Here is a 22,468-nt window from a genome sequence, read left to right as displayed (position 1 = left end):
GCCTCATCCACTCGCTTGTTGATGGCCGCTGAGGCTGCGTCTGTGGCCTGACTATTGTGAAGAGTGATGCTGTCAACATTGGGGTGCATGTATCTTTTTGAGTTTTGGCTTCTCTGGATTCGTACAGGGACAGCCTTCTCTGTATAAAGGATCTGAAGCAAGCAGAAAGGACTTCAAGGCAGAAGTGATATAACTAAGCCCAGAACACACTGAGGACCCCTTGAGCCAGAGCCCAGTGTTCCCGACCAGCAGGGCTGTCTGGAGGAAGGGGCATTTTCCATGTTCACTCATGGACAGTCACGTCAGGAGACTGGACATTCACTCGGTTTTATCTGTGTGAGTTCTTGTTTGCAGGGCCTTGCATACGAGTAAAGCAGGGCTGTCCAACAGCAGCAACAGTGAGCCTGACCACACGGGTGTGCTGCTCTCTGTGGCAGTTTATCAGGCTTCTTCATTCTGGCTTCCAAAGAAGAGAGACATTGAGATTTTATTTTTAATAAGAATGAAATAGAATTCCAGTTCTGCTGTGGCAGAATGATGCTACCATAGCCTCTCGCTCCTGCTGATTACAACAGGAACTCTGGGTAGAATGCAAAGCAGGTACCCAGGAAGCTAAAAATAAAAGTGGGTAGATCGCAGGTGGGAATTGAAAACAGGAAAAGCAGCCCAAGAATGGTCAGTTCCCTGGGTTTCCTCTTCTGTCTCAGTACTCTGCCTCAGAGCAGCCCAGTCTTGGGCTCTCTCAGTATGGGAGAGAGTGTGCATGGGTCTTGAGAGTCTCAGGGCAGACAGAGAGCAGCATGGCACAGGCCAGGCACGGCCATGAGAACCAGGCTAAGATGCAGCCTCAGCCTCAGCCCAGGTTTCAGACTGAGGGGCGTTGGTGCCAGCAGAGCCAAGCACTTGAGGCATCACCCAAAAATCAGAGATGCTGGCACCCAGCCCCACACAGCAGTGGGATGAGGCAGGAAGTAAGACAGAACTTGTGGTTTGAACCCAGTCAGCTTGCTAAAAATGTCAACATTCCCCAGAAAATTGGAGCCTAACCCTAGATCAGATCAGATCAGATCAGTCGCTCAGTCGTGTCCGACTCTTTGCGACCCCATGAATCGCAGCACGCCAGGCCTCCCTGTCCATCACCAACTCCCAGAGTTCACTGAGACGTCCATTGAGTCAGTGATGCCATCCAGCCATCTCATCCTCTGTCGTCCCCTTCTCCTCCTGCCCCCAATCCCTCCCAGCATCAGAGTCTTTTCCAATGAGTCAACTCTTCGCATGAGGTGGCCAAAGTACTGGAGTTTCAGCTTTAGCATCATTCCTTCCAAAGAAATCCCAGAGCTGATCTCCTTCAGAATGGACTGGTTGGATCTCCTTGCAGTCCAAGGGACTCTCAAGAGTCTTTTCCAACACCACAGTTCAAAAGCATCAATTCTTCGGCGCTCAGCCTTCTTCACAATCCAACTCTCACATCCATACATGACCATAGGAAAAACCCTAGATACATCAGTAATAATGTTGTCATCAATTAATCATCAATTAAATGGTGATCAGTGTAGATAGAAATACCAATATCCAGCACATGCTGGCTTTATAAAACTACTATAGCTATAAAAACTTAAGTAGATTAAAAAGAAAACAATATGATAGACTATATCATGAAAACTCAAAACCGAAAGGCTGCATTAATGTTAGACAAAGTAGACTTCAGACCACAGAATGTTTCTGGGGTGAGGTACACCACTCACCAAGAAGATAGAGCAATCCCAAATGTGTGTTCTCCTAAGAATGGAATTTCAAAAGTGGAGCAGAAACTTATAGATGTGAAAGGAGAAATGGATCCCTAGTTATAGCTGATGACTTCACTCTTTCAGTAATCAGTAGGATAGGTAGACAGAAAGTCTACAGAGATGTAGAAAATCTAAACAGCACCATCAGCCTCCTTGCTTAATTAAGTGAACATTTATTGAACACTCATCCCAACAATAGCAAGTACATTCCTTTCATGTGGACATGGGGCACCCATAATACATACTGTTAATATATTGAGTCTTAAAGCAAATGGTAGTAAATGTCAGCAAATTTGGAAAACAGTAGTGACCGAAGGACTGGAAAAGGTCAGTTTTCATTCCAATCCCAAAGAAAGGCAACGCCAAAGAATGTTCAAACTACCCTACAATTGTGCTTATTTCACACACTAGGAAGGTAATGCTCAAAATCCTTCGAGCTAGGCTTCAACAGTACATGAATCGAGAACTTCCAGATGTGCAAGCTTTATTTAGAAAAGGCAGAGGAACCAGAGATTAAATTGCCAACATCCGTTGGATCATAGAAAAAGGGAATTCCAGAAAAACATCTCCTTCTCCCTCATTGGCTGTGCTAAAGCTTTGACTGTGTGGATCACAACAAACTGTGGAAAAATTCTTAGATAGGAATACCAGACTACCTTTCCTGCCTTCTGAGAAACCTGTGTGCAGGTCAAAAAGCAACAGTTAGAACCAGACATGGAACAGCAGACTGGTTCCAAATTGGGAAAGGAGTACATCAAGGCTGTATGTTGTTACCCTGCTTATTTAACTTATATGGAGAGTACATCATGTGAAATCCTGGACTGGATGAATCACAACCTGGAATCAAGATTGCTGGGAGAAGTACTAACAGTGTCAGATATGCAGATGACACCACTCAAATGGCAGAAAGTGAGGAGGAACTAACGAGCCTCTTGATAAAAGTGAAAGAGGAGAGTGAAAAAGCTGGCTTAAAACTCAGCATTCAAAAAACTAAGATCATGGCATCCAGTCTCACCACATCATGGCAAATAGAAGGGGAAAAGTGGAATCAGTGACATATTTTCTTTTCTTGGGCTCCAAAATCACTGTGGATGATGACTGCAGCCATGAAGACATGCAGACACTTGCTCCTTGGAAGAAAAGCTATGACAAATCTAGACAGCGTATTAAAAAGCAGAGACATCACTTTGCCAACAAAGGTCCGTGTAACCAAAACTCTGGTTTTTCCAGTGGTCATGTACCAATCTGGGCTTCCCTGGTAGCTCAGCTGGTAAAGGATCTGTCTGCAATGTAGGAGACCCCTGTTCAGTTCCTGGGTCGGAAAGATTCCCTGGAGAAGGGAACAGCTATCCACTCCAGTATTCTGACGTGGAGAATTCCATGGACTGCATAGTCCCTGGGGTCGCAAAGAGCTGGACACGACTGAGAAACTTGCACTTTCATGTACCAATACGGGAATTGGTCCATAAAGAAGGCTGAGTGCCAAAGAACCAATGCATTTGAACTGTGGTACTGGAGAAGACTTTTGAGAGCAAGTGTCTTGGATAGCAAGGAGCTCAAACTAGTCAATCTTAAAGGGAATCAACCTTGAGTATTCATTGGAAGGACTGTTGCTGAAACTGAAGCTCGAATACTTTGGCCACCTGATGCAAAGAGCTGACTCATTGGAAAAGACCCTGATGCTGGGAAAGACTGAGTGTGGGAGGAGAAGGGGCGACAGAGGACGAGGTGGCTGGATGTCATCAGTGGACTTGACTGGCTCAGTGGACTTGAGTGTGAGCAGACGCCTGGAGATAGTGAAGGGCGGGGACCAGGCAGGCTGCCGTCCACGGGGTCGAGAAGTGTCGGAGCTTCAGCATCAGTCCTTCCAGTGAATACTCAGGGTTGATTTCCTTTAAGGTTGACTGGTTTGATCTCCTTGCAGTCCGAGGGACTCTCAAGAGTCTTTTACAGTTGGAAAGCATCAGTTCTTCCGTGCTCAGCCTTATGGCCGGAGGACAGGTAGAGGCAAATTCCCATCCAAGATGCAGGCAGAGGCCTCTTCGTCTCTCGGGTAACTGACATGGGTGGTAACTGACATGGTGGTAGGTGTGAGCGCCCCCCTTACAGGTCAGCCCCCACTCCAACTCCAACTTTAGCTGCGGTTTTGGTAAATAATTCCATAGTATTTAGCAAGGAAAATGAAAACTTTGTTCACACAAAATCCGGTATGGAAATATTCATATTAGTTTTATCTGTAATTGCCAATACTGGGAACGATCCAAATGTCCTTCACCTGCTGGATGCATAAGGCTTCCCAGGTGGCTCAGTGGGTAAACAATCTGCCTGTAAGGTAAGAGACACAGGCAGTTGTGAGTTTGATTTCCAGTTCAGGAAGATCCCCTGTAGCAGGACATGGCAGTCCACTCCAGTATTCTTGCCTGAGAACCCTGTGGACAGAGAATCTGGCGGGCTACAGTCCATGAGGCTGCAGAGCCAGATGTGACTGAAGCGACTGAGCATGCAAGCATGCATATGCTAGGTGCGTGAGGAAACTGATGCAGCCGTAGAACAGGCTGGTTCTCATCAGCAAACAGCACAGACTCCTGGTATACCAACAGCATGATGACCCTCAAGTGTGTTGTCTCAGTGGAAGGAGCCTGGCCCTGTGTGATTCCGCTTATGTGATACTTTGACAAAGGAAAACATCAGTTCAGAAAAAAGCTAGTGGTTGCCTGGAAGCGGCACTCAGAGGAGAGGTGGTGGCAGGACTCAGAACTGCAAGCCAGAAAGGGCCAAGGTCACTGCCCAGGAATGATAACAGACCGAAAAAGTCAGCTTTGCTGTCGAGCACCCGCCAGTTCCCAAGTGGCACCCAGTCGGTCCTTGGCCACCTGCAGCTGCGCTGGTGGCCAGGCAGGGCTCCGCAGGCTCGTTGGGTGGGTGATCCTGGCTCCAAGTGGCCTTGCCAGAGGCCTAGGAGAGTGGGGAGCTGAGAGCTGTGATGCTTGAGGCTGCATGAGGTCTAGGGGGACCAGGCTCTGCGTCTTGGGGCCGGCCGGCGCAGGCTGACTGGGGCTGTCGTTGCAGGGCCACGCCGCGCCGTACAAAACTGTGTCCGCCCGCGCTGCTGTCCCCTCCACCATCCTCCGGCTCCCAGCTACGGCTTTTCAAGGAGTGTTTGAGAGATACCCTGAAACGCTGGTGAGGGTGGTGCAGGTGAGCCACTTTTCCAGGCAGTCTGTCTGGTGCCCTGGCCGTCTCAGGGAGGGGCCCAGGGTCGAGGCCCTGAGTATCTCATCATCGGTTTACTGAGTCCCGGGGCCACAAGACAGGTCCACAGTAGTGGAAGTGACTTCACTGGCAGGACTGAGTGCTGGCGACATGGGGTTCAGGGTGAGTGTCGGAAGAACTAAGATTTTTTTTAAAAAAATTGTGATACATATTTTGCTGTAAAAATTAATATTGATAGCTTCAATGAGGTCTTCAGATTGCCTACCATGTCCCAAAAGAACTCTTGTTATTATTAAATGTCTTGAAGTAATTTTAGAAACTTGCAGAAGCAATGCAGGTTCCTTCTGGCCCGTGCCCACACCTTGCGTGCGGGTTGGGTTGTCTCCACCAGGGGCTCTCCGGCCCGCGAGGTCGGCTCAGCCCTTGGGGAGGCCCATCCCGCTCAGCTGGCCCATCTCTCTGCAGATCATCATGGTGCGGCTGCAGAGGGTCACCTTTCTGGCTCTGCACAACTACCTGGGCCTGACCACGGAGCTCTTCAATCCCGTGAGTGTGCCGGCACCCACCACGGGTCCGCGGGACAGCCGCTTCTGCCTCAAGGGGCGGGCCAGCACGCAGGCCGGGGTGGGGTCTCCTGGGGCCCAGTGCTGAGCCTGTCCCGCCCGTTGGGTCTTGGGGGCTTCCTGGGGACGCACTGCCTGTCTGTGGGCCCCGTGCCCACACGGTTGCCCTCCAGGAGGGCCTGTGGTTTGGCCGAACTCCGCTTCTCTGCTCCCCCTGCTCTGTGCACGTGGCTGCCCTTCCAGCTCCTCACCCGACCTGCACCTAGACGACCCCCACCAGCGGAGTTGTGCCCCCTGCCTGCCCCTTGCCCTGGGCCCCTCCTGAGGGCCCCTGGGGCAGCGTGCCCTGCCCTCGACCCTGCCTCAGTTGAGGCCAATGGATTGAGCTGATGGCTTTGGGGTGGGAGAAGCTGCTTCGCCCCCTCAGTTCTGGTGAGCGGTAAGCATGACGTGGGGGCCAGGGGGTCCCAGAGCCTCGTGAGCCACACTCCGGCGGGCCCGTGGGCCTGCAGGCTGAGCGGGTGTTCACTTGACCTCCACACCGCACTTGGGAACGCTCCCGGTTCTCACATCTCCCTTTGCTGATACGTCAGGGCGTATCCTATGTTTCCCGCGTTATGTCTCATCTTAATGAAGTGTATTAAGGTTCTGACAGTTTTGACCACTGTTTAAACATGATGGAGTTGGCAGGACAACAGCAAGCTGGGCCTTTCTTGCCTTAAACCCTCCTCTTTCTGCGTCGCCGGTGCCCTGGTTGGCTACTGCCTCCCTTCCAGTTGCCGAAGCCTGGTGTCTGCCCGCTCACAGGAGGCTGCCCCAGGAGCGCTCCTGAGGCAGCCCTGCCTTTCCCCATCTCAGGAGAGCCAGGCCATCCCGCTCGTGTCTGTGGCCAGCGTGGCTGCCGGGAAGGCCAAGAAGCCGACGAGCTGCAATCTGGAGGAGAGGCCGCCTCGGCCCCAGGAGCCTTGCGGCCCAGGTCCTGCCCGCCCCGGGGCCAGCCTCCTGCCCTCGGGTCACCACCTGTCCCCCCCAACACACATCCTGCCCCCCCACTCCTCCTAGGAGGAAACCAGCGGGCCCCCAGCTGTGCCCTCTGAGCGCTCAGGGAGCGTGGGTTTGAGGAAGGAAACTGTTGGCTGGCCTTGTCTCCTGGGAGGCCCCTCTGGGATGATGGTGCCGTACAGGCGCACTGACTGCTCTGGCCCCTACCCGTTTATGAATGAGGAGCGGGGGCTGGGGGGGCAGACTGGCCAGGCTCTTTGGGGGTGCTCAGAGCTGAGCGGCAGACCTGGGAGGGCAGCCGGGGCTGGCGCTCACTTGCCACTTGCCTGAGCAGGTGGGCACGGGTGATGGGCCAGACAGGTGCGGGGGCAGGTGGCAGGGTCCACCGGGGGCTGTCCCCAGGCCTCCAGGCGTGTGGTCTGTGCACTCTGGGAACAGAGACCTTGCCTCATGCTGGCTCCTCCCAGCAGATCGTGGGGGCAGCCGCGCCACAGTCTGTGGCCCTCTGCCCAAGAGGAGCCACTCCGTCCTGCTACCTTCTGTCCACGAAGAGGTGGCGGCCGAGCTCAGCCAGGCCCAGGCTGGCATCCAGGCCTCTTCGGCTCCTGCAGGTAAAGGACCCTCTGACCCACCCAGACGGCCAGCGTGCTCTGGGTCCAGGGGCCCCTGCACCTGCGTCCTGGCCTCCGTGGGAAGCCTCAGTGGCCCTGCATCCCTCCCTCAGCCTCGTGTCCAGGGTGTTTCCCCGGCTGGGCCCTGCACAGCCCTGCTGTAATCGCTGACTGCTGCCCTCCCTTTGCCCCTGAGCCAGGCTGTGCTAGCAGGCTGCTGCCTCCACTGTCTCCTTGGTGCCCCAGCCATCGCTCAGCTTCCCTCCCCATGAGGTGCCCTCACCGGCCCTCTCTGCTGTCTGCTTTGTCTTCTTGTCGGGTCTCGGTTGCAGAGAGGGTTCATTGCGACCTCTGGTGAGCAGTGAGCTCTCTCCCCTCTCCCGGGCACCTCCCTGCTGGGGACCTCGCTGCGACCTCAGCTGGCCGATGAGGCCTGCAGCGCGTGATTGCCCTCCGTGTGTCCCGGCCGTGGGACGCTGATGGTGCCCCGAGGATGGCTCTGCCTTGTCTTCCCTTGTGTGTCCTGGGTTGCTGGGAGGTTTAATCGCCTCCTGGTGTGCTCGAGAGCTGTTTGGGTTCCTCTTTAAGAACTGTCTGTTTATGTTCTTTGCCCGTCTTCTGCGGGTTTCCTGAATTTGTTTTGTTGGTTTACATAAATTTTTCGTATGCTCCAGATAGAGATCTCCCATCAGTCTTAACGTCCACATGCCTTCTCCCGGCCTCTGTTTTTGGGACAGAGACCCTCGGTGTCCGTATCTGGAAACCAGCTGTTGCCCTGTGGCTGTGTTCTGGGCCTCACTTGCTTCTCCTTCTTATTGGATATAAACACATTCTTCTGGATTCTTGTCTGGTGGCTTTTCAGTTTCACTTCCCACGTGGAAGTCTTTCTTTCCTCGTGGTTCCCTCTTACGTTATATTCAGGGTAGGAAATTTAGCTTTTTTACCCAGCCCCATTCACAAAACAGTCTCTCACTTTTCTGATGCGTTTTTCTAGGGCTATCTTCGTTCGCTATCACCCTTCCTTTCTGTATCTACATAGAATTTTTTTTGGTCAACTGTCTTGAGGTAAAATTAACTTATCATAAAATTCACCCTTTTAATTATTTATTTTGGCCACGCCACATGGCTTGCAGGATCTTAGTTCCGAACCAGGGGGTCTGAACCTGTACCCTCTGCAGTGGAAGCGTGGAGTCCTAACCATTGGAATCCCTTTTAAAGTATACAATTTTAGTGGTTTTCAGTATTTTCACAAAGTTGAACATCAGCCTCCACTACCTAATTCCAACACATTTTCGTCACCTGGTAGAGAAACCCCCCACCCGTCAGCCATCACTTCCCGGCTCCTGGCTGCTCGCTACCCACCTGCTTTTGTCTGGGGATATGCTTGTCCTGGATGCTTCATTACTTGGAGCTACTGTTGAGGAATCTCTGCGTTCTGTTTGTGTATTTATCTGTTTCTTCACAATTAGCAAATTATTCTTTATTTTCATAAACTGTTTATGGTTGTGTAAAGTGCATACAGAATGTGCAAGCCCTCGGGGACTCTGGATGAATTTGCTTAAACCGAGCTCCCCTGTGAGGCCAGCAGCCAGAAGGGACCCTGGTTGGGGACCCCACAGTTCCTTTCAGCAAAGTGCAGTTGTCATCCTGTGCCCTCGCATTCCCCTGACCTCTGAACCCTGAGACTGGCTTTGATTATGGCTTCTGCTCAGCCTGGTGTTTGTGGCCTCAAAGTGCCGTGTGGCAACACACCATTCTCAGTGTGAAGCGTTGTCTCACTGTGAACACACACGGTACCCGTGTGTCCGTGGGACATGTGTTATCTGTTTGTTTGGAACTGCCGAGTGACGAGGGCAGGTGTGCTGTGTTTAGCTTGGGAGGCGCTGCTGGGGGTTCCTAGTGCTCGCCTGTGACACAAGACAAAGACACCTCACCAGTGTCACAAGACTGTCTGGTTGCTCCAGTCTGCACGGTCCAGGACGTGGCCACCTGCCACATGTGGTTGTTTGTATTTAAATTCCAGCAGTTTGGTTCTCAGCCCCACTCAGGTGCTCATTGGCCTCGTTTGCCGGAGAGTCAGCACACAGGCCACGCCGCTGGGGACCCTGTAGCTCAGAGGCCCCCGCGCTCCCAGGAAGCCTTCCTCTCTCACTCGGCGCCCGTGCGCGGCAGCCAGGCCTTGCTGTGGCTGCCGCCCCATCTTCCTGATGACCTGAGAATCTGAGGGTCTTCCATCTCCTTGGGGATAGGGTTTTTATTGCCTTTTGGCCTTTTTCACTTAGTTTACCTTTCATTTTCCTACTGATTCATAAGAGTTCTTTAGCTATTCTCTGTATGAGCTCTTTGTTGCATGTATGTATTAAAAATATTTTCTGCTCACTTTTCACTCTCTTAATAGTATTTTTTGATGAATAGAAATCTTTTAAGAATCCCATTGATCAAATTTTTTCTTTTGTGGTTAATATATTTTGTGTCCTGTCTAGGAAATCTGCCTGTAAGATTTGACATTTTATCTTTCATGTGAAAGTGAAAGTTGCTCGTGTCCGACTCTTTGCGACCCCATGGGATTCTCCAGGCCAGAATACTGGAGTGGGTAGACTTTCCCTTCTCCTGGGGAATCTTCCCAACCCTGGGATCAAACCCAGGTCTCCCACATTGCAGGTGGATTCTTTACCAGCTGAGCCACAAGGAAAGCCTTTTGAATACTGGAGTGGGTAGCCTATCCCTTCTCCAGCCAGTCTTCCCAACCCAGGAATCAAACCGGGGTCTCCTGCATTGCAGGCGGATTCTTTACCAACTGAGCTATGAGGGAAGCCTTTATCTTTCATACTCACCTAGAATTGAATCCTTTGTCTGAAGTGGGTAGGGTTGGGATATATTTCTTCTATGTGTTATCCATTTGCTCCACCATATAAAAAACATGTTCAGTGATTTTTTTTTTCAGATAAAATAAATAACAGATAACTAAAAATAATAGCAATCCATATATAACAAAACCTGAGTGTGAAGTATCCAGTTCCATGAATATATCTAGTTAACATCCACGTAGGGACAGACTTACCTTTCCTGTGGTCTGTACAGATAATGCTCTCTTAGAGGACATGATTCTGGCAAAAATCTGAGATATACTCAGTCATCCCTTGGCTTCCATAGGGGATTGGTTAAAGAACCTGCAGTGGGTGCCAGGCCCAAGTCCCTCGTTTGAAGGGTGCAGTGCAGTCAGATGGCCTCAGGTGGGCCCTCAGGCTCCACATCCACAGACTTAACCAACTGCAGATCCAATTCCATAAACTGGCAAGCTATACTCAACATTTTAAAGTTTTATAGATTGTATGAGCAGAACAGCAGGTCAATGTAGAAATGTATGACTTTTCATATATGCATGTGTTTATCACGGGGAGCGTGGTTGGGTTTTATTTTTCAAATAGATACTGGTATCATAATGCTTTGACTTATTGATAATAAATAATAGTACAGCATATTGGTATGTATATAATGTTATTATAATAAAATACTATGAGTGCACAGTTTCTTAGGATGGACAAAAGTAGTTATTAACTGCTGTGTCTGTTTTAAACATTTCAGAACCTTATTAATATAAGAAAGTCTCTGTACAGATTTAAATATTTTCCTATGAAACATAATATTTAAAAAATTAGTGGATATTGGTCTTTGTAGGGGGCTTCCCTGGTGGCTCAGATGGTAAAGAATCTGCCTGCAATGCAGGAGACTCAGGTTCGATCCCTGGCTCAGGAAGATTCCCTGGAGAAGGGAATAGCTGGTTCCTGTTAATAATCCATTTTTTACTTTTTCATACGAGTACAAACTGCATTCATTTGCCCCGTGAAGGGTGGTACTGAGGCAAAGTTGCTCTCAAACCGTAGGCAGACCCGCAGCTGCTCCTTCCCGCCTCCCGGGTCCCCCCGCCCAGTGGGAGCGGACCGCCGTGCTCCTCCCGCTCTGCCTGGGGCTGGGCTTGGCCGTCCTTCGCGTGCCGTGCGGTTGTGACCGCAGCTTTCTGCGAGGGCCTGAGGCTGCTCTTTCTCTAGCGTCACCTACGGGTCTGTGCACTCAGCCAGCCCTGCCCTGGGTGGGTGCCCAGGACCCGGTGTGTACAGGGCACCAGCGTGGCATCCTGAGTCTCCCCTCCATTTGCAGGGGCCACAGCAGGTGCCGCCTCAGATCTGAGGGTGGTGTGTGATCGAGCCCGGGTCCTGCCGCACACAGAAGAGCAGCCCGGGGGCGCTGTGGCCAGCAAGGTAGGCAGCTCCCCGCCCCGCCCCCTGCGCTGGAGCTCCCTGCTGGCCCGTTTTGGGTCAGGTCCCAGGCTGGCCGGCCACCCGCACCCTTCTGATCACGCTGCCTGTGTTCTTCTCCAGCCCAAGAAGAGTGTGGTTGTTGCAGAGACCCCATCGGCTGTCCTCCCCAACTCGGACGGTACCTTGGACGAGTCTGTCACCAGCAAGAAGACAGACTCCATCCTCAGAGCCGCCACACAGGACCTGCTCACCCTGATGAAGCTGGATGTGCGTGACCCCGCTGCCTCCTCTGGCTGGGGTTGGTGGGGGGGGCGTCTCCCTGTCCTGGAGACCCTGTCCTCAGAAGTCCCGCTTCTTCAGTCAGCTGTTCCAGGGTAGGAGTGGCCATGGCTACCCCTTCCCCCTGGCAGGGCTCAGGACGGCGTCCTGATGGTCCTGATGCTGGTGTTCCGCAGACCCCCTCCCAGGGCAGTCTGGGGTCCTTGCCCTCCGGGTGCTCACAGGGAACAGGGCACCACTCACGATGCTAACAAAGGGTTAAAAACGTGCGTTCATCACTTACATGTTTTTTATTTATCTTTTCCCTTCACATAAAGAGCTGTGCATGCCTTCTAAACAGAAAAGCATGAAACCACCTTGTCCCAGACTAGACTGTTAGTGCTCCCAGCCACAACCCCTCTTCCTCCCGGGGGACGGCTGCCCAGCGCCCACATGTATGCTGGGTAAGAGGGACGCGTCCTGTGTGTCTTCCGAGTCTGCGCCCACGCTGCTGCCTGGGCCAGAGACTCCGTCCACGCCAGTGCTGAGCTCAGTCACACGTGGTCTGTGTCCTGTCCAAGCTAGTGGGTGAGGGCTCTGTGCCAGCAGTCAGAAGTCGGGGGCTTTTCCATTTTAGATAAAAGTGGGGATGTGGGCTTGGCTTTTAGTGTTAATTCGATCTCCTTAGTTGCTAGTGGGACTGAGTCTCTCACATCTTACTGTCTTTGCCTCTGGTGGGGGAGGCATGTGGAGCCTTCTGCCCATTTCTCTGTCATTTACTTTTAGGCTTCTGGGGTTTCTTTCCAGTTTCTGAACTAGAGTCCTGTGCTGCGTAGGTCTCGCACATGGTCGTCTCCTCTGGGATTTGCCTTTTTTTGCCTTCTGAATGGTCTTTTTGGTGGATGGAAGTTTGTAACCATAATGCAGTCAGCATCACTTTTTTTCTCTTACGGTTAGTGCTTTTTGTGCCTAAGAAACATTTCCTTACTTGGGGTTCATAAATATTTTTATATATTGTTGTCAAAAAGCTTTACTGCTGCACCTTTCTTAGGTTTTAAAGCAGATGGGATTAATTTTTGTGCGGGATGCAGGGGAGGACTGGATTGATGTATTTTTGCTCACGACTACCTGGCTGGCTCAGAATCATGCTCTGTCTCCAGTGTCTCTGTTGGGATCTGGCCTGACTCCTCTGCGGTTTGTCTCTTACTTCTGGTGCCGCACAGGGCAGCACAGCTCTGCAGCCAGACTGCCCTCCTTGAGCCCCAGAAAACAGGGATGGACGGGGCCTCCCACAGCCCTCAGCTCACGGGCCTCCTTTCCTGGCCCCCCTGGGCGGGAACTGGGGGATTCCACCAAGGTTTTGCCGCCTGCACCCGCGCACAGCACAGCCCCCTGAGTGGGGCAGCTTTCGGGCCAGCGTTGGGCACACGGGCGCCTCCTCTGGCTGGTTCAGATGCTGATGCGTGCCAGTTCTCGGGCGCGGGGAGCTACCTTGCGTGCAGAGGGAGGCTGCGGCTGGCGCGCGACTCCTTCCTCCTGTGGGACTCAGCCTCCTGAGGGACAGCTCACGGCTCCTGGGCTGGGTCCCTGGTGGCAAGTCAGCGGCAGCACTCTGCCTCTGGCCCGAGCGTCTGCGGAGGAGAGCGTGCTCGTCTTCTCCCTGTTGCTGCCAAGACAGGCTCTCTGGGATCAGGTGGTGTCGCTTTGACAGCACTGAGCACGGACGGGTTTCTTGTTACTCATTGTGCCCGAGACTCTGTGGGCCTCTTCAGTCTGTCTCTCAGTCATTGTTGACCAATTGTCAGCATTCTCTCTCCAAGAATTGCCTCTGTCCATTTCCTCTCTTCTCCCTCAGAGACTTGAATGAATGTATGTTCTCATTTATCCATTATGAATCTTACCCTTTCTTCTGCCACTGCTGCTGCTAAGTCGCTTCAGTCGTGTCCGACTCTGTGCGATCCCATAGACAGCAGCCCACCAGGCTCCCCCGTCCCTGGGATTCTCCAGACAAGAATATTGGAGTGGGTTCCATTTCCTTCTCCAATGCGTGAAAGTGAAAAGTGAAAGTGAAGTCGCTCAGTCATGTCTGACTCCTAGCGACCCCGTGGACTGCAGCCCACCAGGCTCCTCTCTCCATGGGATTTTCCAGGCTAGAGTACTGGAGTGGGGTGCCATTGCCTTTTCCGCTTTCTTCTGCATTTTCCTTATAAAAGTCTTTGAAAGAAATAGAAATGTTGATGTTTTTATTTAAGTTCACTAATTCTTCTGACGGAAGCAGGTCTGCTGGTAAAGCTGGGATTGAATTCTTGCGTCTGGCTCTCCGTTGCCATGCTGGCAGCCGCTTCTTGGCTCTGCTGCCTCGAGCCCAGCTGCTGTGTGCTTCAGCCACGTGCGTGCGTGCTGCTGTGGAGGCCCTCCCTTGGAGTCGCTCTGCCTCCTGTGTCCCCTCTGGCCTTGGCTTGTGGGGTCTCACCTCTGACTGGACCTGGGTTTCCTTGGCAACTGTGCTATACATGGTGTTTATTTGTAGAAATTATATGAGACCAAAGGTGACATTGTTTCCTTCAGAAAGGCATTCTCTTTACTTTTGCCAGAAGTCTTGGCCAACCAGATGCCCCAAAGCTGGACTTCAGAATTCCTCAGTTATGCTTAAAATTTTATTTATCTAACCCATCAATAACATTTTCAGATTATTTTAGTTGATATTTTCTCAGTCTCATTTTAATAATTTTAAACAAACTTATTTGTATTATTTTATTTTTCATATTCAATAATTGGTACATCCAGAATTTATTTTTTATGTTCTTATTCATTATATAAAGCTTTAGACATGTAAAAAGATAGTGGAAATAACCTTATGCACCCCCAGGTATCTGTCACCGAACCGATAATCCTCTGCTCACAGCTGGTCTTTTTACTACTTTGCTCCTAACCCCTCCTCCAGTTGTCTTCTGCCTGGAAAATTTCAGACACTGTATCGTTCCACATCATCCCTCTCTAAAGGTTAAGGACCCTGTTTCAAAACAGAGCCATAATATCATTCTCACAATTCAAGTGTTGAAAAGGCCTCAAAACATAATCCACTCAACCAGTTTTCATGTTTCCTCAACTATCATCATGAAATGTTTTTTTTCCACTATTAAAATTTTTTTAAAGCAGATTTTATTTTTTAGAGAAGAGCAGTTGTAGGTTTACAACAAAATGAAGCAGGTGCAGAGGTTTCCCATGTCCCTGCTGCCCCCCGGAGAGCGCGCACCCCCCCTCTGTAGTCAGCGGCCGGGACACTGGTCACAGTTGGGGCACCTGCCTGGAGACGTCATCCCCCAGAGCCCACAGCTCCCCGTGGGGCTCGCTGCGGCCGTGCCGTCTGTGGGCTTGGACAGGGTGGGCTGACACATGCCCACTGTTGCTGTTTCACGCAGAGCGGTGTTGCTGCCCCAAGGTCCCCCGTGCTTTCCTGCTCACCCCTCCCAGCCTCCAGCAAGCCCTGACCTTTTACTGGTGCCGTAGTCCCGCCTTTTCCAGAACGCCGTGGAGCTGGAGTCATACGATGCACAGAGCATGCAGAGTAGGCCACCTTTTCAGACAGGCTTCTCTGACTTAGCGGTTTGCGTCCAAGTTTCTTCCATGTCTTTTCATACCTCGATGGTTCATGTCGTTTTTTGTGCTTAATAATATTCCACTGTCTGGAGGGGCCAGAGGTTATTTGTCCATTCATCAACTGGAGAACATCTTGCTTCCTTCTAACTTTAGGCAATTACGAATAAAGCTGCGCTATGCGCCTGTGTAGACCTAAGTTTTAAACTCATTTGGGTAAATACTAAGGGGATGTGGCAGGATCATATGGTAAGAGTGTATCAAATGCTTGTTTTGTAAGAAACTGCCGCAGCACCTTCCAGACTGGCTGTGCCGTCCCCACGTCCCCGCCGGCAGTGAACGAGCGCCCCATCCGTCCCCGTCCTCACCGGCTCTCGGTGTCGTCACTGCCGCAGACCTTGACCGAGTCTGGTAACTGTGTAGCGATAATCTCACTGTTGTCGTTCGCATCTCTCTGATGACACGATGGGGAGAATCTTTCCACGTGCTCACTTGCCATTTGTGATTCTTCTTTGGTGAGAGGTCTGTTAAGGTCTTTGGCCCCTTTTTAAAAAAACATAGTGTTTTCTTATTGTTGAGTTTTAAGTATTCTTTATATTTTTAGATAAAAGTCCTTTATCAGCTGTGTCTTTTGCAAGTGTTTTCTCCCAGTCTCTGGTTTGTCTTTTCCTTCTCTTGACAGTGTCTTTGACCAAGCAGAAGGTTTAATTTTAATAAAGTCCATCTTATGACTTCTTTCTTTCGTGGATCGTGGCTTTGGTGTCACATATGTGTTGCCCATCACACAATCCCAGGTCATTTAGATTTTCTCCTTTGGTCATCTTTCTAGCATTTTTATAGCTTTACATTTTATATTTAGGTCTGCGATCCATTTTGAGTTAATTTTTTTTAAAGAGTAAAAGGTCTGTGTCTGGATTAATTTTTTGCACATGGATGTCCAGTTGTCCCAGTACCATCTGTTAACAAGGCTTTCTTTTCTCCATTTAACTACTGCCTTTGTTCCTGCATCAAAGACCACTTGACTGCACTTACTGGGGGTCTATTTTGCAGTTCTGTGTTTTGTTGCATTGACCTCTTTGTCAGTATTTCTCCAGTGCCCACCCCCCCCCCCCGCCCCCCGTCTTGGTAACTGCAGCTCTACAGTAAGTCTTGTAGGTGGATACTGTCAGCCCTCCGACTTTGCTCTCCTTCAATACTGTGTTGGCTGTCTGGGTCTTTTGCCTCTCCATGTACACCTTACAATCAGTTTGTCAATATCCACAGTATAACTTTTCCAATGAGTTGGCTCTTTGCATCAAGTGGTCTAAGTATTGGAACTTCAGCTTCAGCATCAGTCCTTCCAATGAATATTCACAGTTGATTTCCTTTAGGATGGACTGGTTTGATCTCCTTGCTGTCCATGGGCAGGAGGAGAAGAGGGTGACAGAGGATGAGATGGTTGGATGGCATCACGGACTCAATGGACATGAGTTTGAGCAAGCTCTGGGAGATAGTGAAGAACAGGGAAGCCTGGCATGCTGCAGTCCATGGGGTCTCAGAGTCGGACACGACTCAGCAGCTGAACGACAACAACAGAATAACTGGCAGTGGTCGTGACTGAGATGCACTGATCCGTAGGTCCAGTCGGAAGAGCTGACATCATGACAATGTTGAGTCTTCTTTTCCATAAACATAAAATAGTTTTCTTCATAGAGATCTTGTACATATTTTGTTAGATTTATACTTAACTATTTCATTTTGAGGCGTGCTAATATAAATGTTATTGTGTTTTTAATCTCAAATCCCACTTATCCATTGCTAGTATTTAGGGAAACAATTGACTTTTGTGTGTTAACTTTGCATCCTATAACCTTGCTAAAATTGCTTATTAATTATAAGAATTTTTTGTTGTTGTTGATTCTTTTTAAAATTTTTTCCTGTAGACAATCACGTTATCCATGAGCAAAAACAGTTTAATGTCTTCCTTACCAGTCCTTATGCCTTTTATTTCCTTTTCTTGTGTTACAAGAAATGTTGTATAATGTTGAAAAGGAAAGATGAGAGAGGACATCCTTGCCTTATACCTGATTTTAGTGGGAAGGCTTTGCTTTTCTCACCAGTGAGTATGATGTTAGCTGTAGTTTTTTTGGTAGATATTCTTTATCAGGTTGAGGAAATTCTCCTCCATTATAGTTTACTTGTCATGAATGTGCATTGCGTGTGTGCTTGCTCAGTCGCTTCAGTCGTGTCTGGCCGTGTGCGACCCTATGGACTGTAACCTGCCAGGCTCCTCTGTCCGGGGGGTTCTCCAGGCAAGAATGCTGGAGTGGGTTGCCGTGCTCTCCTCCAGGGGCTCTTCCTGATGCAGAGGTTGCACCCGAGTGTCTCTCGTCTCCTGCACCGGCGGGGCGTTCTTCACGCCTGCTGCCACCGTTCTGTCAGATGCTTCTCCTGCGTTTATTGGTCAGATCGTGCGACTCTCCTCCTTTAGCCTGTTGGTGTGGACGTTGGACCGGCCTTGTGCACCTGGGATAAATCCTGCTTGCTTGTTGTGTATAATCCTTTCGGTATGTCGTTAGATTCAATGTGCTAAATGCTTTGCTGAGGATTTTTTGAATCTGTGTTCACGAGAGATATTGATCTGTGGTTTTCTTTTCTTGGAATGTCTTTGTCTGGTGTTTGTGTGAGGAAAATGCTGGCCTCATAGAGTAAGTTAAGTGGTATCCCTTCTGCTGCTGTTTTCTGACAGAGTTTGCAGAGAACTGGTGCACTTTCTCCCTTGAATGTTTGGTAGAAGCTGCCAGTGGTCCTTCTGGGCCTGGTGCTTTCTGGTTTTGAGGGTTATTAATTGTTGACTTAATTCCCTAATATAGGCCTATTCAGGTGGTCTCTGTCCTCTTGTGTGAATTTTGGCAGATTGTGTCTTTCAGAGAATTGGCTGATTTAATCTAGGTGGTCAACTTTGTGGGCACAGAGTTGCTATAGTATTCCTTGACTACCCTTTTAATTTCCATGGCATCTGTAGTGATGGCACCTCTTTTGGTTATGATGTTAATAATTTGTTACCAATCTCTTTTTTTCTTGGTTAGCTGAGACAGAGGTTTGTCCATTTTTTTTGGTCGCACCACTTGGCATGTGGGATCTTAATTCCCCAGCCAGGGGTCAAACCCACACTGCCTGTATTGCAAGTGCAGAGGCTTAGTCACTAGAAGTTTGAGGCTTATCAATTTTATTGATCTTTTCAAAGAACTAGCTTTCAGTTTTGCTGATCTTTCTCTATTGATTTCCTGTTTGCAGTTTCATTGATTTCTGCTCTCATTTTTATTATTTCTTTTTTCCTACTTACTTTGGATTTAATTTGCTTTTCTTTCTTTAGTTTCCTAAGGCGGAAGCTTATATTACCGAGTTCAACTACACTCTTACAGATTCTCTGTCTGCTGGGTCTGTCTGTCTCTGAGAGAAGGGTGTTGGCGTTCCCAGCTGTGTGGTGGACGCAGCTGCTTCTCCTCACAGTTCTGTCAGAGTTCGGCTCGTGTGCTTTGATGGTCTGTGATTAAGCACTCGTGCATTATGTGTTGGCTTGTTACACAATGGAGACAGTGGCAGACTTTGTTTTCTTGGGCTCCAAAATCACTGCAGATGGTGACTGCTGCCATGAAATTATAAGATGCCTGCCTGCTCCTTGGAAGAAAACCTATGACAAACCTAGACAGCATATTAAAAAGCAGAGACATTACTTTGTCAACAGACGTCCACGTAGTCAAAGCTATGGTTTTTCCAGTGGTCATGTATGGATGTGAGAGGTGGACCATAAAGAAGACTGAGTGCTGAAGGATTGATGCTTTTGAACTGTGGTGTTAGGGGAGACTTGAGAGTCCCGTGGACTGCAAGGAGATCAAACCAGTCAATCCTAAAGGAAATAAGTCCTGAATATTCATTGGAAGGACATGCTGAAGCTGAAGCTCCAATACTTGGGCCACCTGATGTGAAGAGCTGACTCATTAGAAAAGACCCTTATGCTGAGAAAGACTGAAGGCAGGAGGAGAAGGGGACAACAGAGGATGGGATGGTTGGATGGCATCACTGACTCAATGGACATGAGTTTGAGCAAAATCTGGGAGAGAGTGAAGGACAGGGAAGCCTGGCGTGCTGCAGTCCATGGGGTCAGAAAGAGTTGGACATGACTGAGTGACTGAACAACAACAACAACATTGGATTATTATGTCTTCTTGGAGAATTGCCTCCTTTATCATTATATGCATATCATACCCTTCTTTATCCCCCAGAATATTCCTTTTCTGAAGTCTGAAAGTTCCTGTCTGAAGTTCCTGTCGCTCCTCCTGCTTTCCTTTGATCAGTGTTAGTATGGTGGGCTTTCCCTGCCCATCTGCTTTTTCTGTTTTGAATCTATTTACGTGTTTGGCTGTGTCAGGTCTTGGTTGTGGCAAGGCCATCGATCTTTGTTGTGGCTCTTGGCATCTGTGGTTGCGGCCTGTGGGATCTAGTCCCCTTACCAGGGGATGGAGCCGAGCCCCCTGCACTGGGAGCAGAGTCTTAGCCACTGGTCCACCAGATAACTGTCCCCCATCCATTTCAGTCCAGTTCAGTCGCTCAGTCGTGTCCGACTCTTTGTAGCCCCATCGACTGCAACACGACAGGCCTCCCTGTCCATCACCAACACCTGGAGTTCACTCAAACTCATGTCCATTGAGTCGGTGATGCCATCCAACCATCCCATCCTCTGTCATCCCCTTCTCCTCCTGCCCTCAGTCTTTCCCAGCATTAGGGCCTTTTCCAGTGAGTCAGCTCTTTGCATCAGGTGGCCAAAGTATTGGAGTTTCAGCTTCAACATCAGTCCTTCCAATGAACACTCAGGACTGATTTCCATTAGCGTGGACTGGTTGGATCTCCTTGCAGTCCAAGGGACTCTCAAGAGTCTTCTCCAACACCACAGTTCAAAGACATCAGTTCTTTGGTGCTCAGCTTTCTTTATAGTCAAACTCTCACATCCATACATGACTACTGGAAAAACTATAGCTTTGACTAGACGGACCTTTGTTGACAAAGTAGTGTCTTTGCTTTTTAATATGCTGTCCAGGTTGGTCATAGCTTTTCTTCCAAGGAGCAAGTGTCTTTTAATTTCATGGCTGCAGTCACCATCTGCAGTGATTTTAGAGCCTCAAAAAATAAAGTCTGCTACTGTTTCCCCATCAATTTGCCATGAAGTGATGGGACCAGATGCCATGATCTTAGTTTTCTGAATGTTGAGTTTTAAGCCAACTTTTTCACTCTCCTCTTTCACTTTCAACAAGAGGCTCTTTAGTTCTTCTTCACTTTCTGCCATAAGGGTGGTGTCATCTGCATATCTGAGGTTATTGATATTTCTCCCAGCAGTCTTGATTCCAGCTTGTGCTTCCTCCAGCCCAGCATTTCTCATGATGTACTCTGCATATAAATTAAATAAGCAGGTGACAATACACAGCCTTGACGTACTCCTTTTCCTATTTGGAACCAGTCTGTTGTTCCATGTCCAGTTCTAACTGTTGCTTCCCGACCTGTATACAGATTTCTTAAGAGGCAGGTCAAGTGGTCTGGTATTCCCATCTCTTTAAGAATGTTCCACAATTTGTTGTGACCCACACAAAGGCTTTGGCTTTGTGTCAAAGGCTTTGCCATAGTCAATAAAGCAGAAATAGATGTTTTTCTGGAACTCTCTTGCATTTTCGATGATCCAGCAGATGTTGGCAATTTGATCTCTGGTTCCTCTGCCTTTTCTAAAACCAGCTTGAACATCTGGAATTTCACGGTTCACATATTGCTGAAGCCTGGCTTGGAAAATTTTGAGCATTACTTTACTAGCATGTGAGATGAGTGCAATTGTGCGGTAGTTTGAGCATTCTTTGGCATTGCCTTTCTTTGGGATTGGAATGAAAACTGACCTTTTCCAGTCCTGTGGCCACTGCTGAGTTTTCCAAATTTGCTGGCATATTGAGTGCCCCACTTTGACAGCATCATTTTTTAGGATTTGAAATATTTAGTTTTTCTTAAAGTTTTTTTTGTTTTTTTGGATATGGACCATTTTTTAAAGTATTGAATTTGTTACAATATTTCTTGTTTTATGTTTTGGTTTTTTGACTGTGAGGCATGTGGGATCTTAGCTAAGAACATGCAATGGAGTTGCATATAAGAACATGTAAGGGCCATGGGGCAACTATTAAAGGTACAACATGCATAATGGGAATGCCAGAAAAGCGACTTTCACTTTCTCTGTGTCCACAGTATTCAACCAACCACAGATCATGTAGTATTATATGTATCTATTGAGAAAAATCCACATTTAAGTGGACCTATGCTTCCAAAGCCATGTTGTTCAAGGGTCAACTGTATAATGAACTAGTAAACATCAGTGTTTTCCTGAGTTATGTGAGCCATTCTGGCCAATTACAGTTGTGGGAACTCCTGATGTGTTGCCAGGTTGGACAGAAGCGTGGGCAGCCTGAGGACCCTCTTCTTGCAGTTGGTGTCTGACAAGGGGCAGTCTTGCGGGACTGAGCCCTTGACCTGTGGGTCTGGTGACAAAGCCAGGTAGTTAGTGTCAGAACTGAGTCTGGGACACGTGGCGCCTGAGGAATTGGAGCAGGATGTGGTGTCAGAGGTATTCAGTGTGCAGCCAGAAAGAGAGTTTCCCTTTTAAACACTGTCTGCTTTGTGGGTAGTGTGAGTGCCTATAATAACAAAATAGTCCCGCTCTCCCTCCCATCCCTGTACGTATCACTGATGGCCTTCATTTCACGCTCATATAAGCCACATAATCTAAAGCATTGTTGCTAGTGTTATTTTAAACAAACTTCCCTGTGAGATTAAGAACAATTCAAGTTTTTATTTTATCTTCACTTTTCCTCTCCCAGCGTTCTCCCTTCTGTATTATGTAGATCTAAGGCTCTGACCTACAGCATTAGCTTCTCTCTAAGGAGCTTCCTCCAACGTATCTAGGTCTACAGGCGGCACGCTCCCTCAGTCTCTGTTCCTCTGAGAGCACCTGTTTTTCCTTCACTTCTGAAGAACAGCTTCACAGGGCATAGACTTCTACGTTGATGGGTTTTTCTCTCAAACACTCTGCTGCTCTCCTCCTGCCTGCATGGTTTCAGAGAAGTCTGAAGTAAGTCTTATCTTTGTTCCTCTGCAAATCAAGTGCTACC

At 49.0% G+C, this 22,468-nt stretch overlaps 1 protein-coding gene across 6 annotated transcripts in view; it reads left to right on the top strand.

The window, feature by feature from the left end:
* PNPLA7 (patatin like phospholipase domain containing 7) overlaps positions 1 to 22,468 on the top strand; it is a 78,298-nt gene that overhangs the window by 20,125 nt on the left and 35,705 nt on the right. For 5 of the 6 annotated variants that reach the window (XM_061434293.1, XM_061434292.1, XM_061434291.1 and 2 more), the window contains 6 exons: positions 4,857 to 4,985; positions 5,466 to 5,546; positions 6,422 to 6,539; positions 7,036 to 7,176; positions 11,335 to 11,435; positions 11,556 to 11,702. In XM_061434293.1, coding sequence (XP_061290277.1) covers positions 4,857 to 4,985; positions 5,466 to 5,546; positions 6,422 to 6,539; positions 7,036 to 7,176; positions 11,335 to 11,435; positions 11,556 to 11,702 — 717 coding nt within the window. The remainder of the gene's footprint in view (positions 1 to 4,856; positions 4,986 to 5,465; positions 5,547 to 6,421; positions 6,540 to 7,035; positions 7,177 to 11,334; positions 11,436 to 11,555; positions 11,703 to 22,468) is intronic. The other variant, XM_061434295.1, reaches the window with a different exon arrangement.

The sequence above is a fragment of the Bos javanicus genome, chromosome 11, assembly GCF_032452875.1.
Source record: "Bos javanicus breed banteng chromosome 11, ARS-OSU_banteng_1.0, whole genome shotgun sequence".
NCBI classification, from domain to species: Eukaryota; Metazoa; Chordata; class Mammalia; order Artiodactyla; family Bovidae; genus Bos; species Bos javanicus.
Note: the sequence above shows the minus strand (reverse complement) of the source record. Positions and strands in the feature narration are given on the sequence as shown.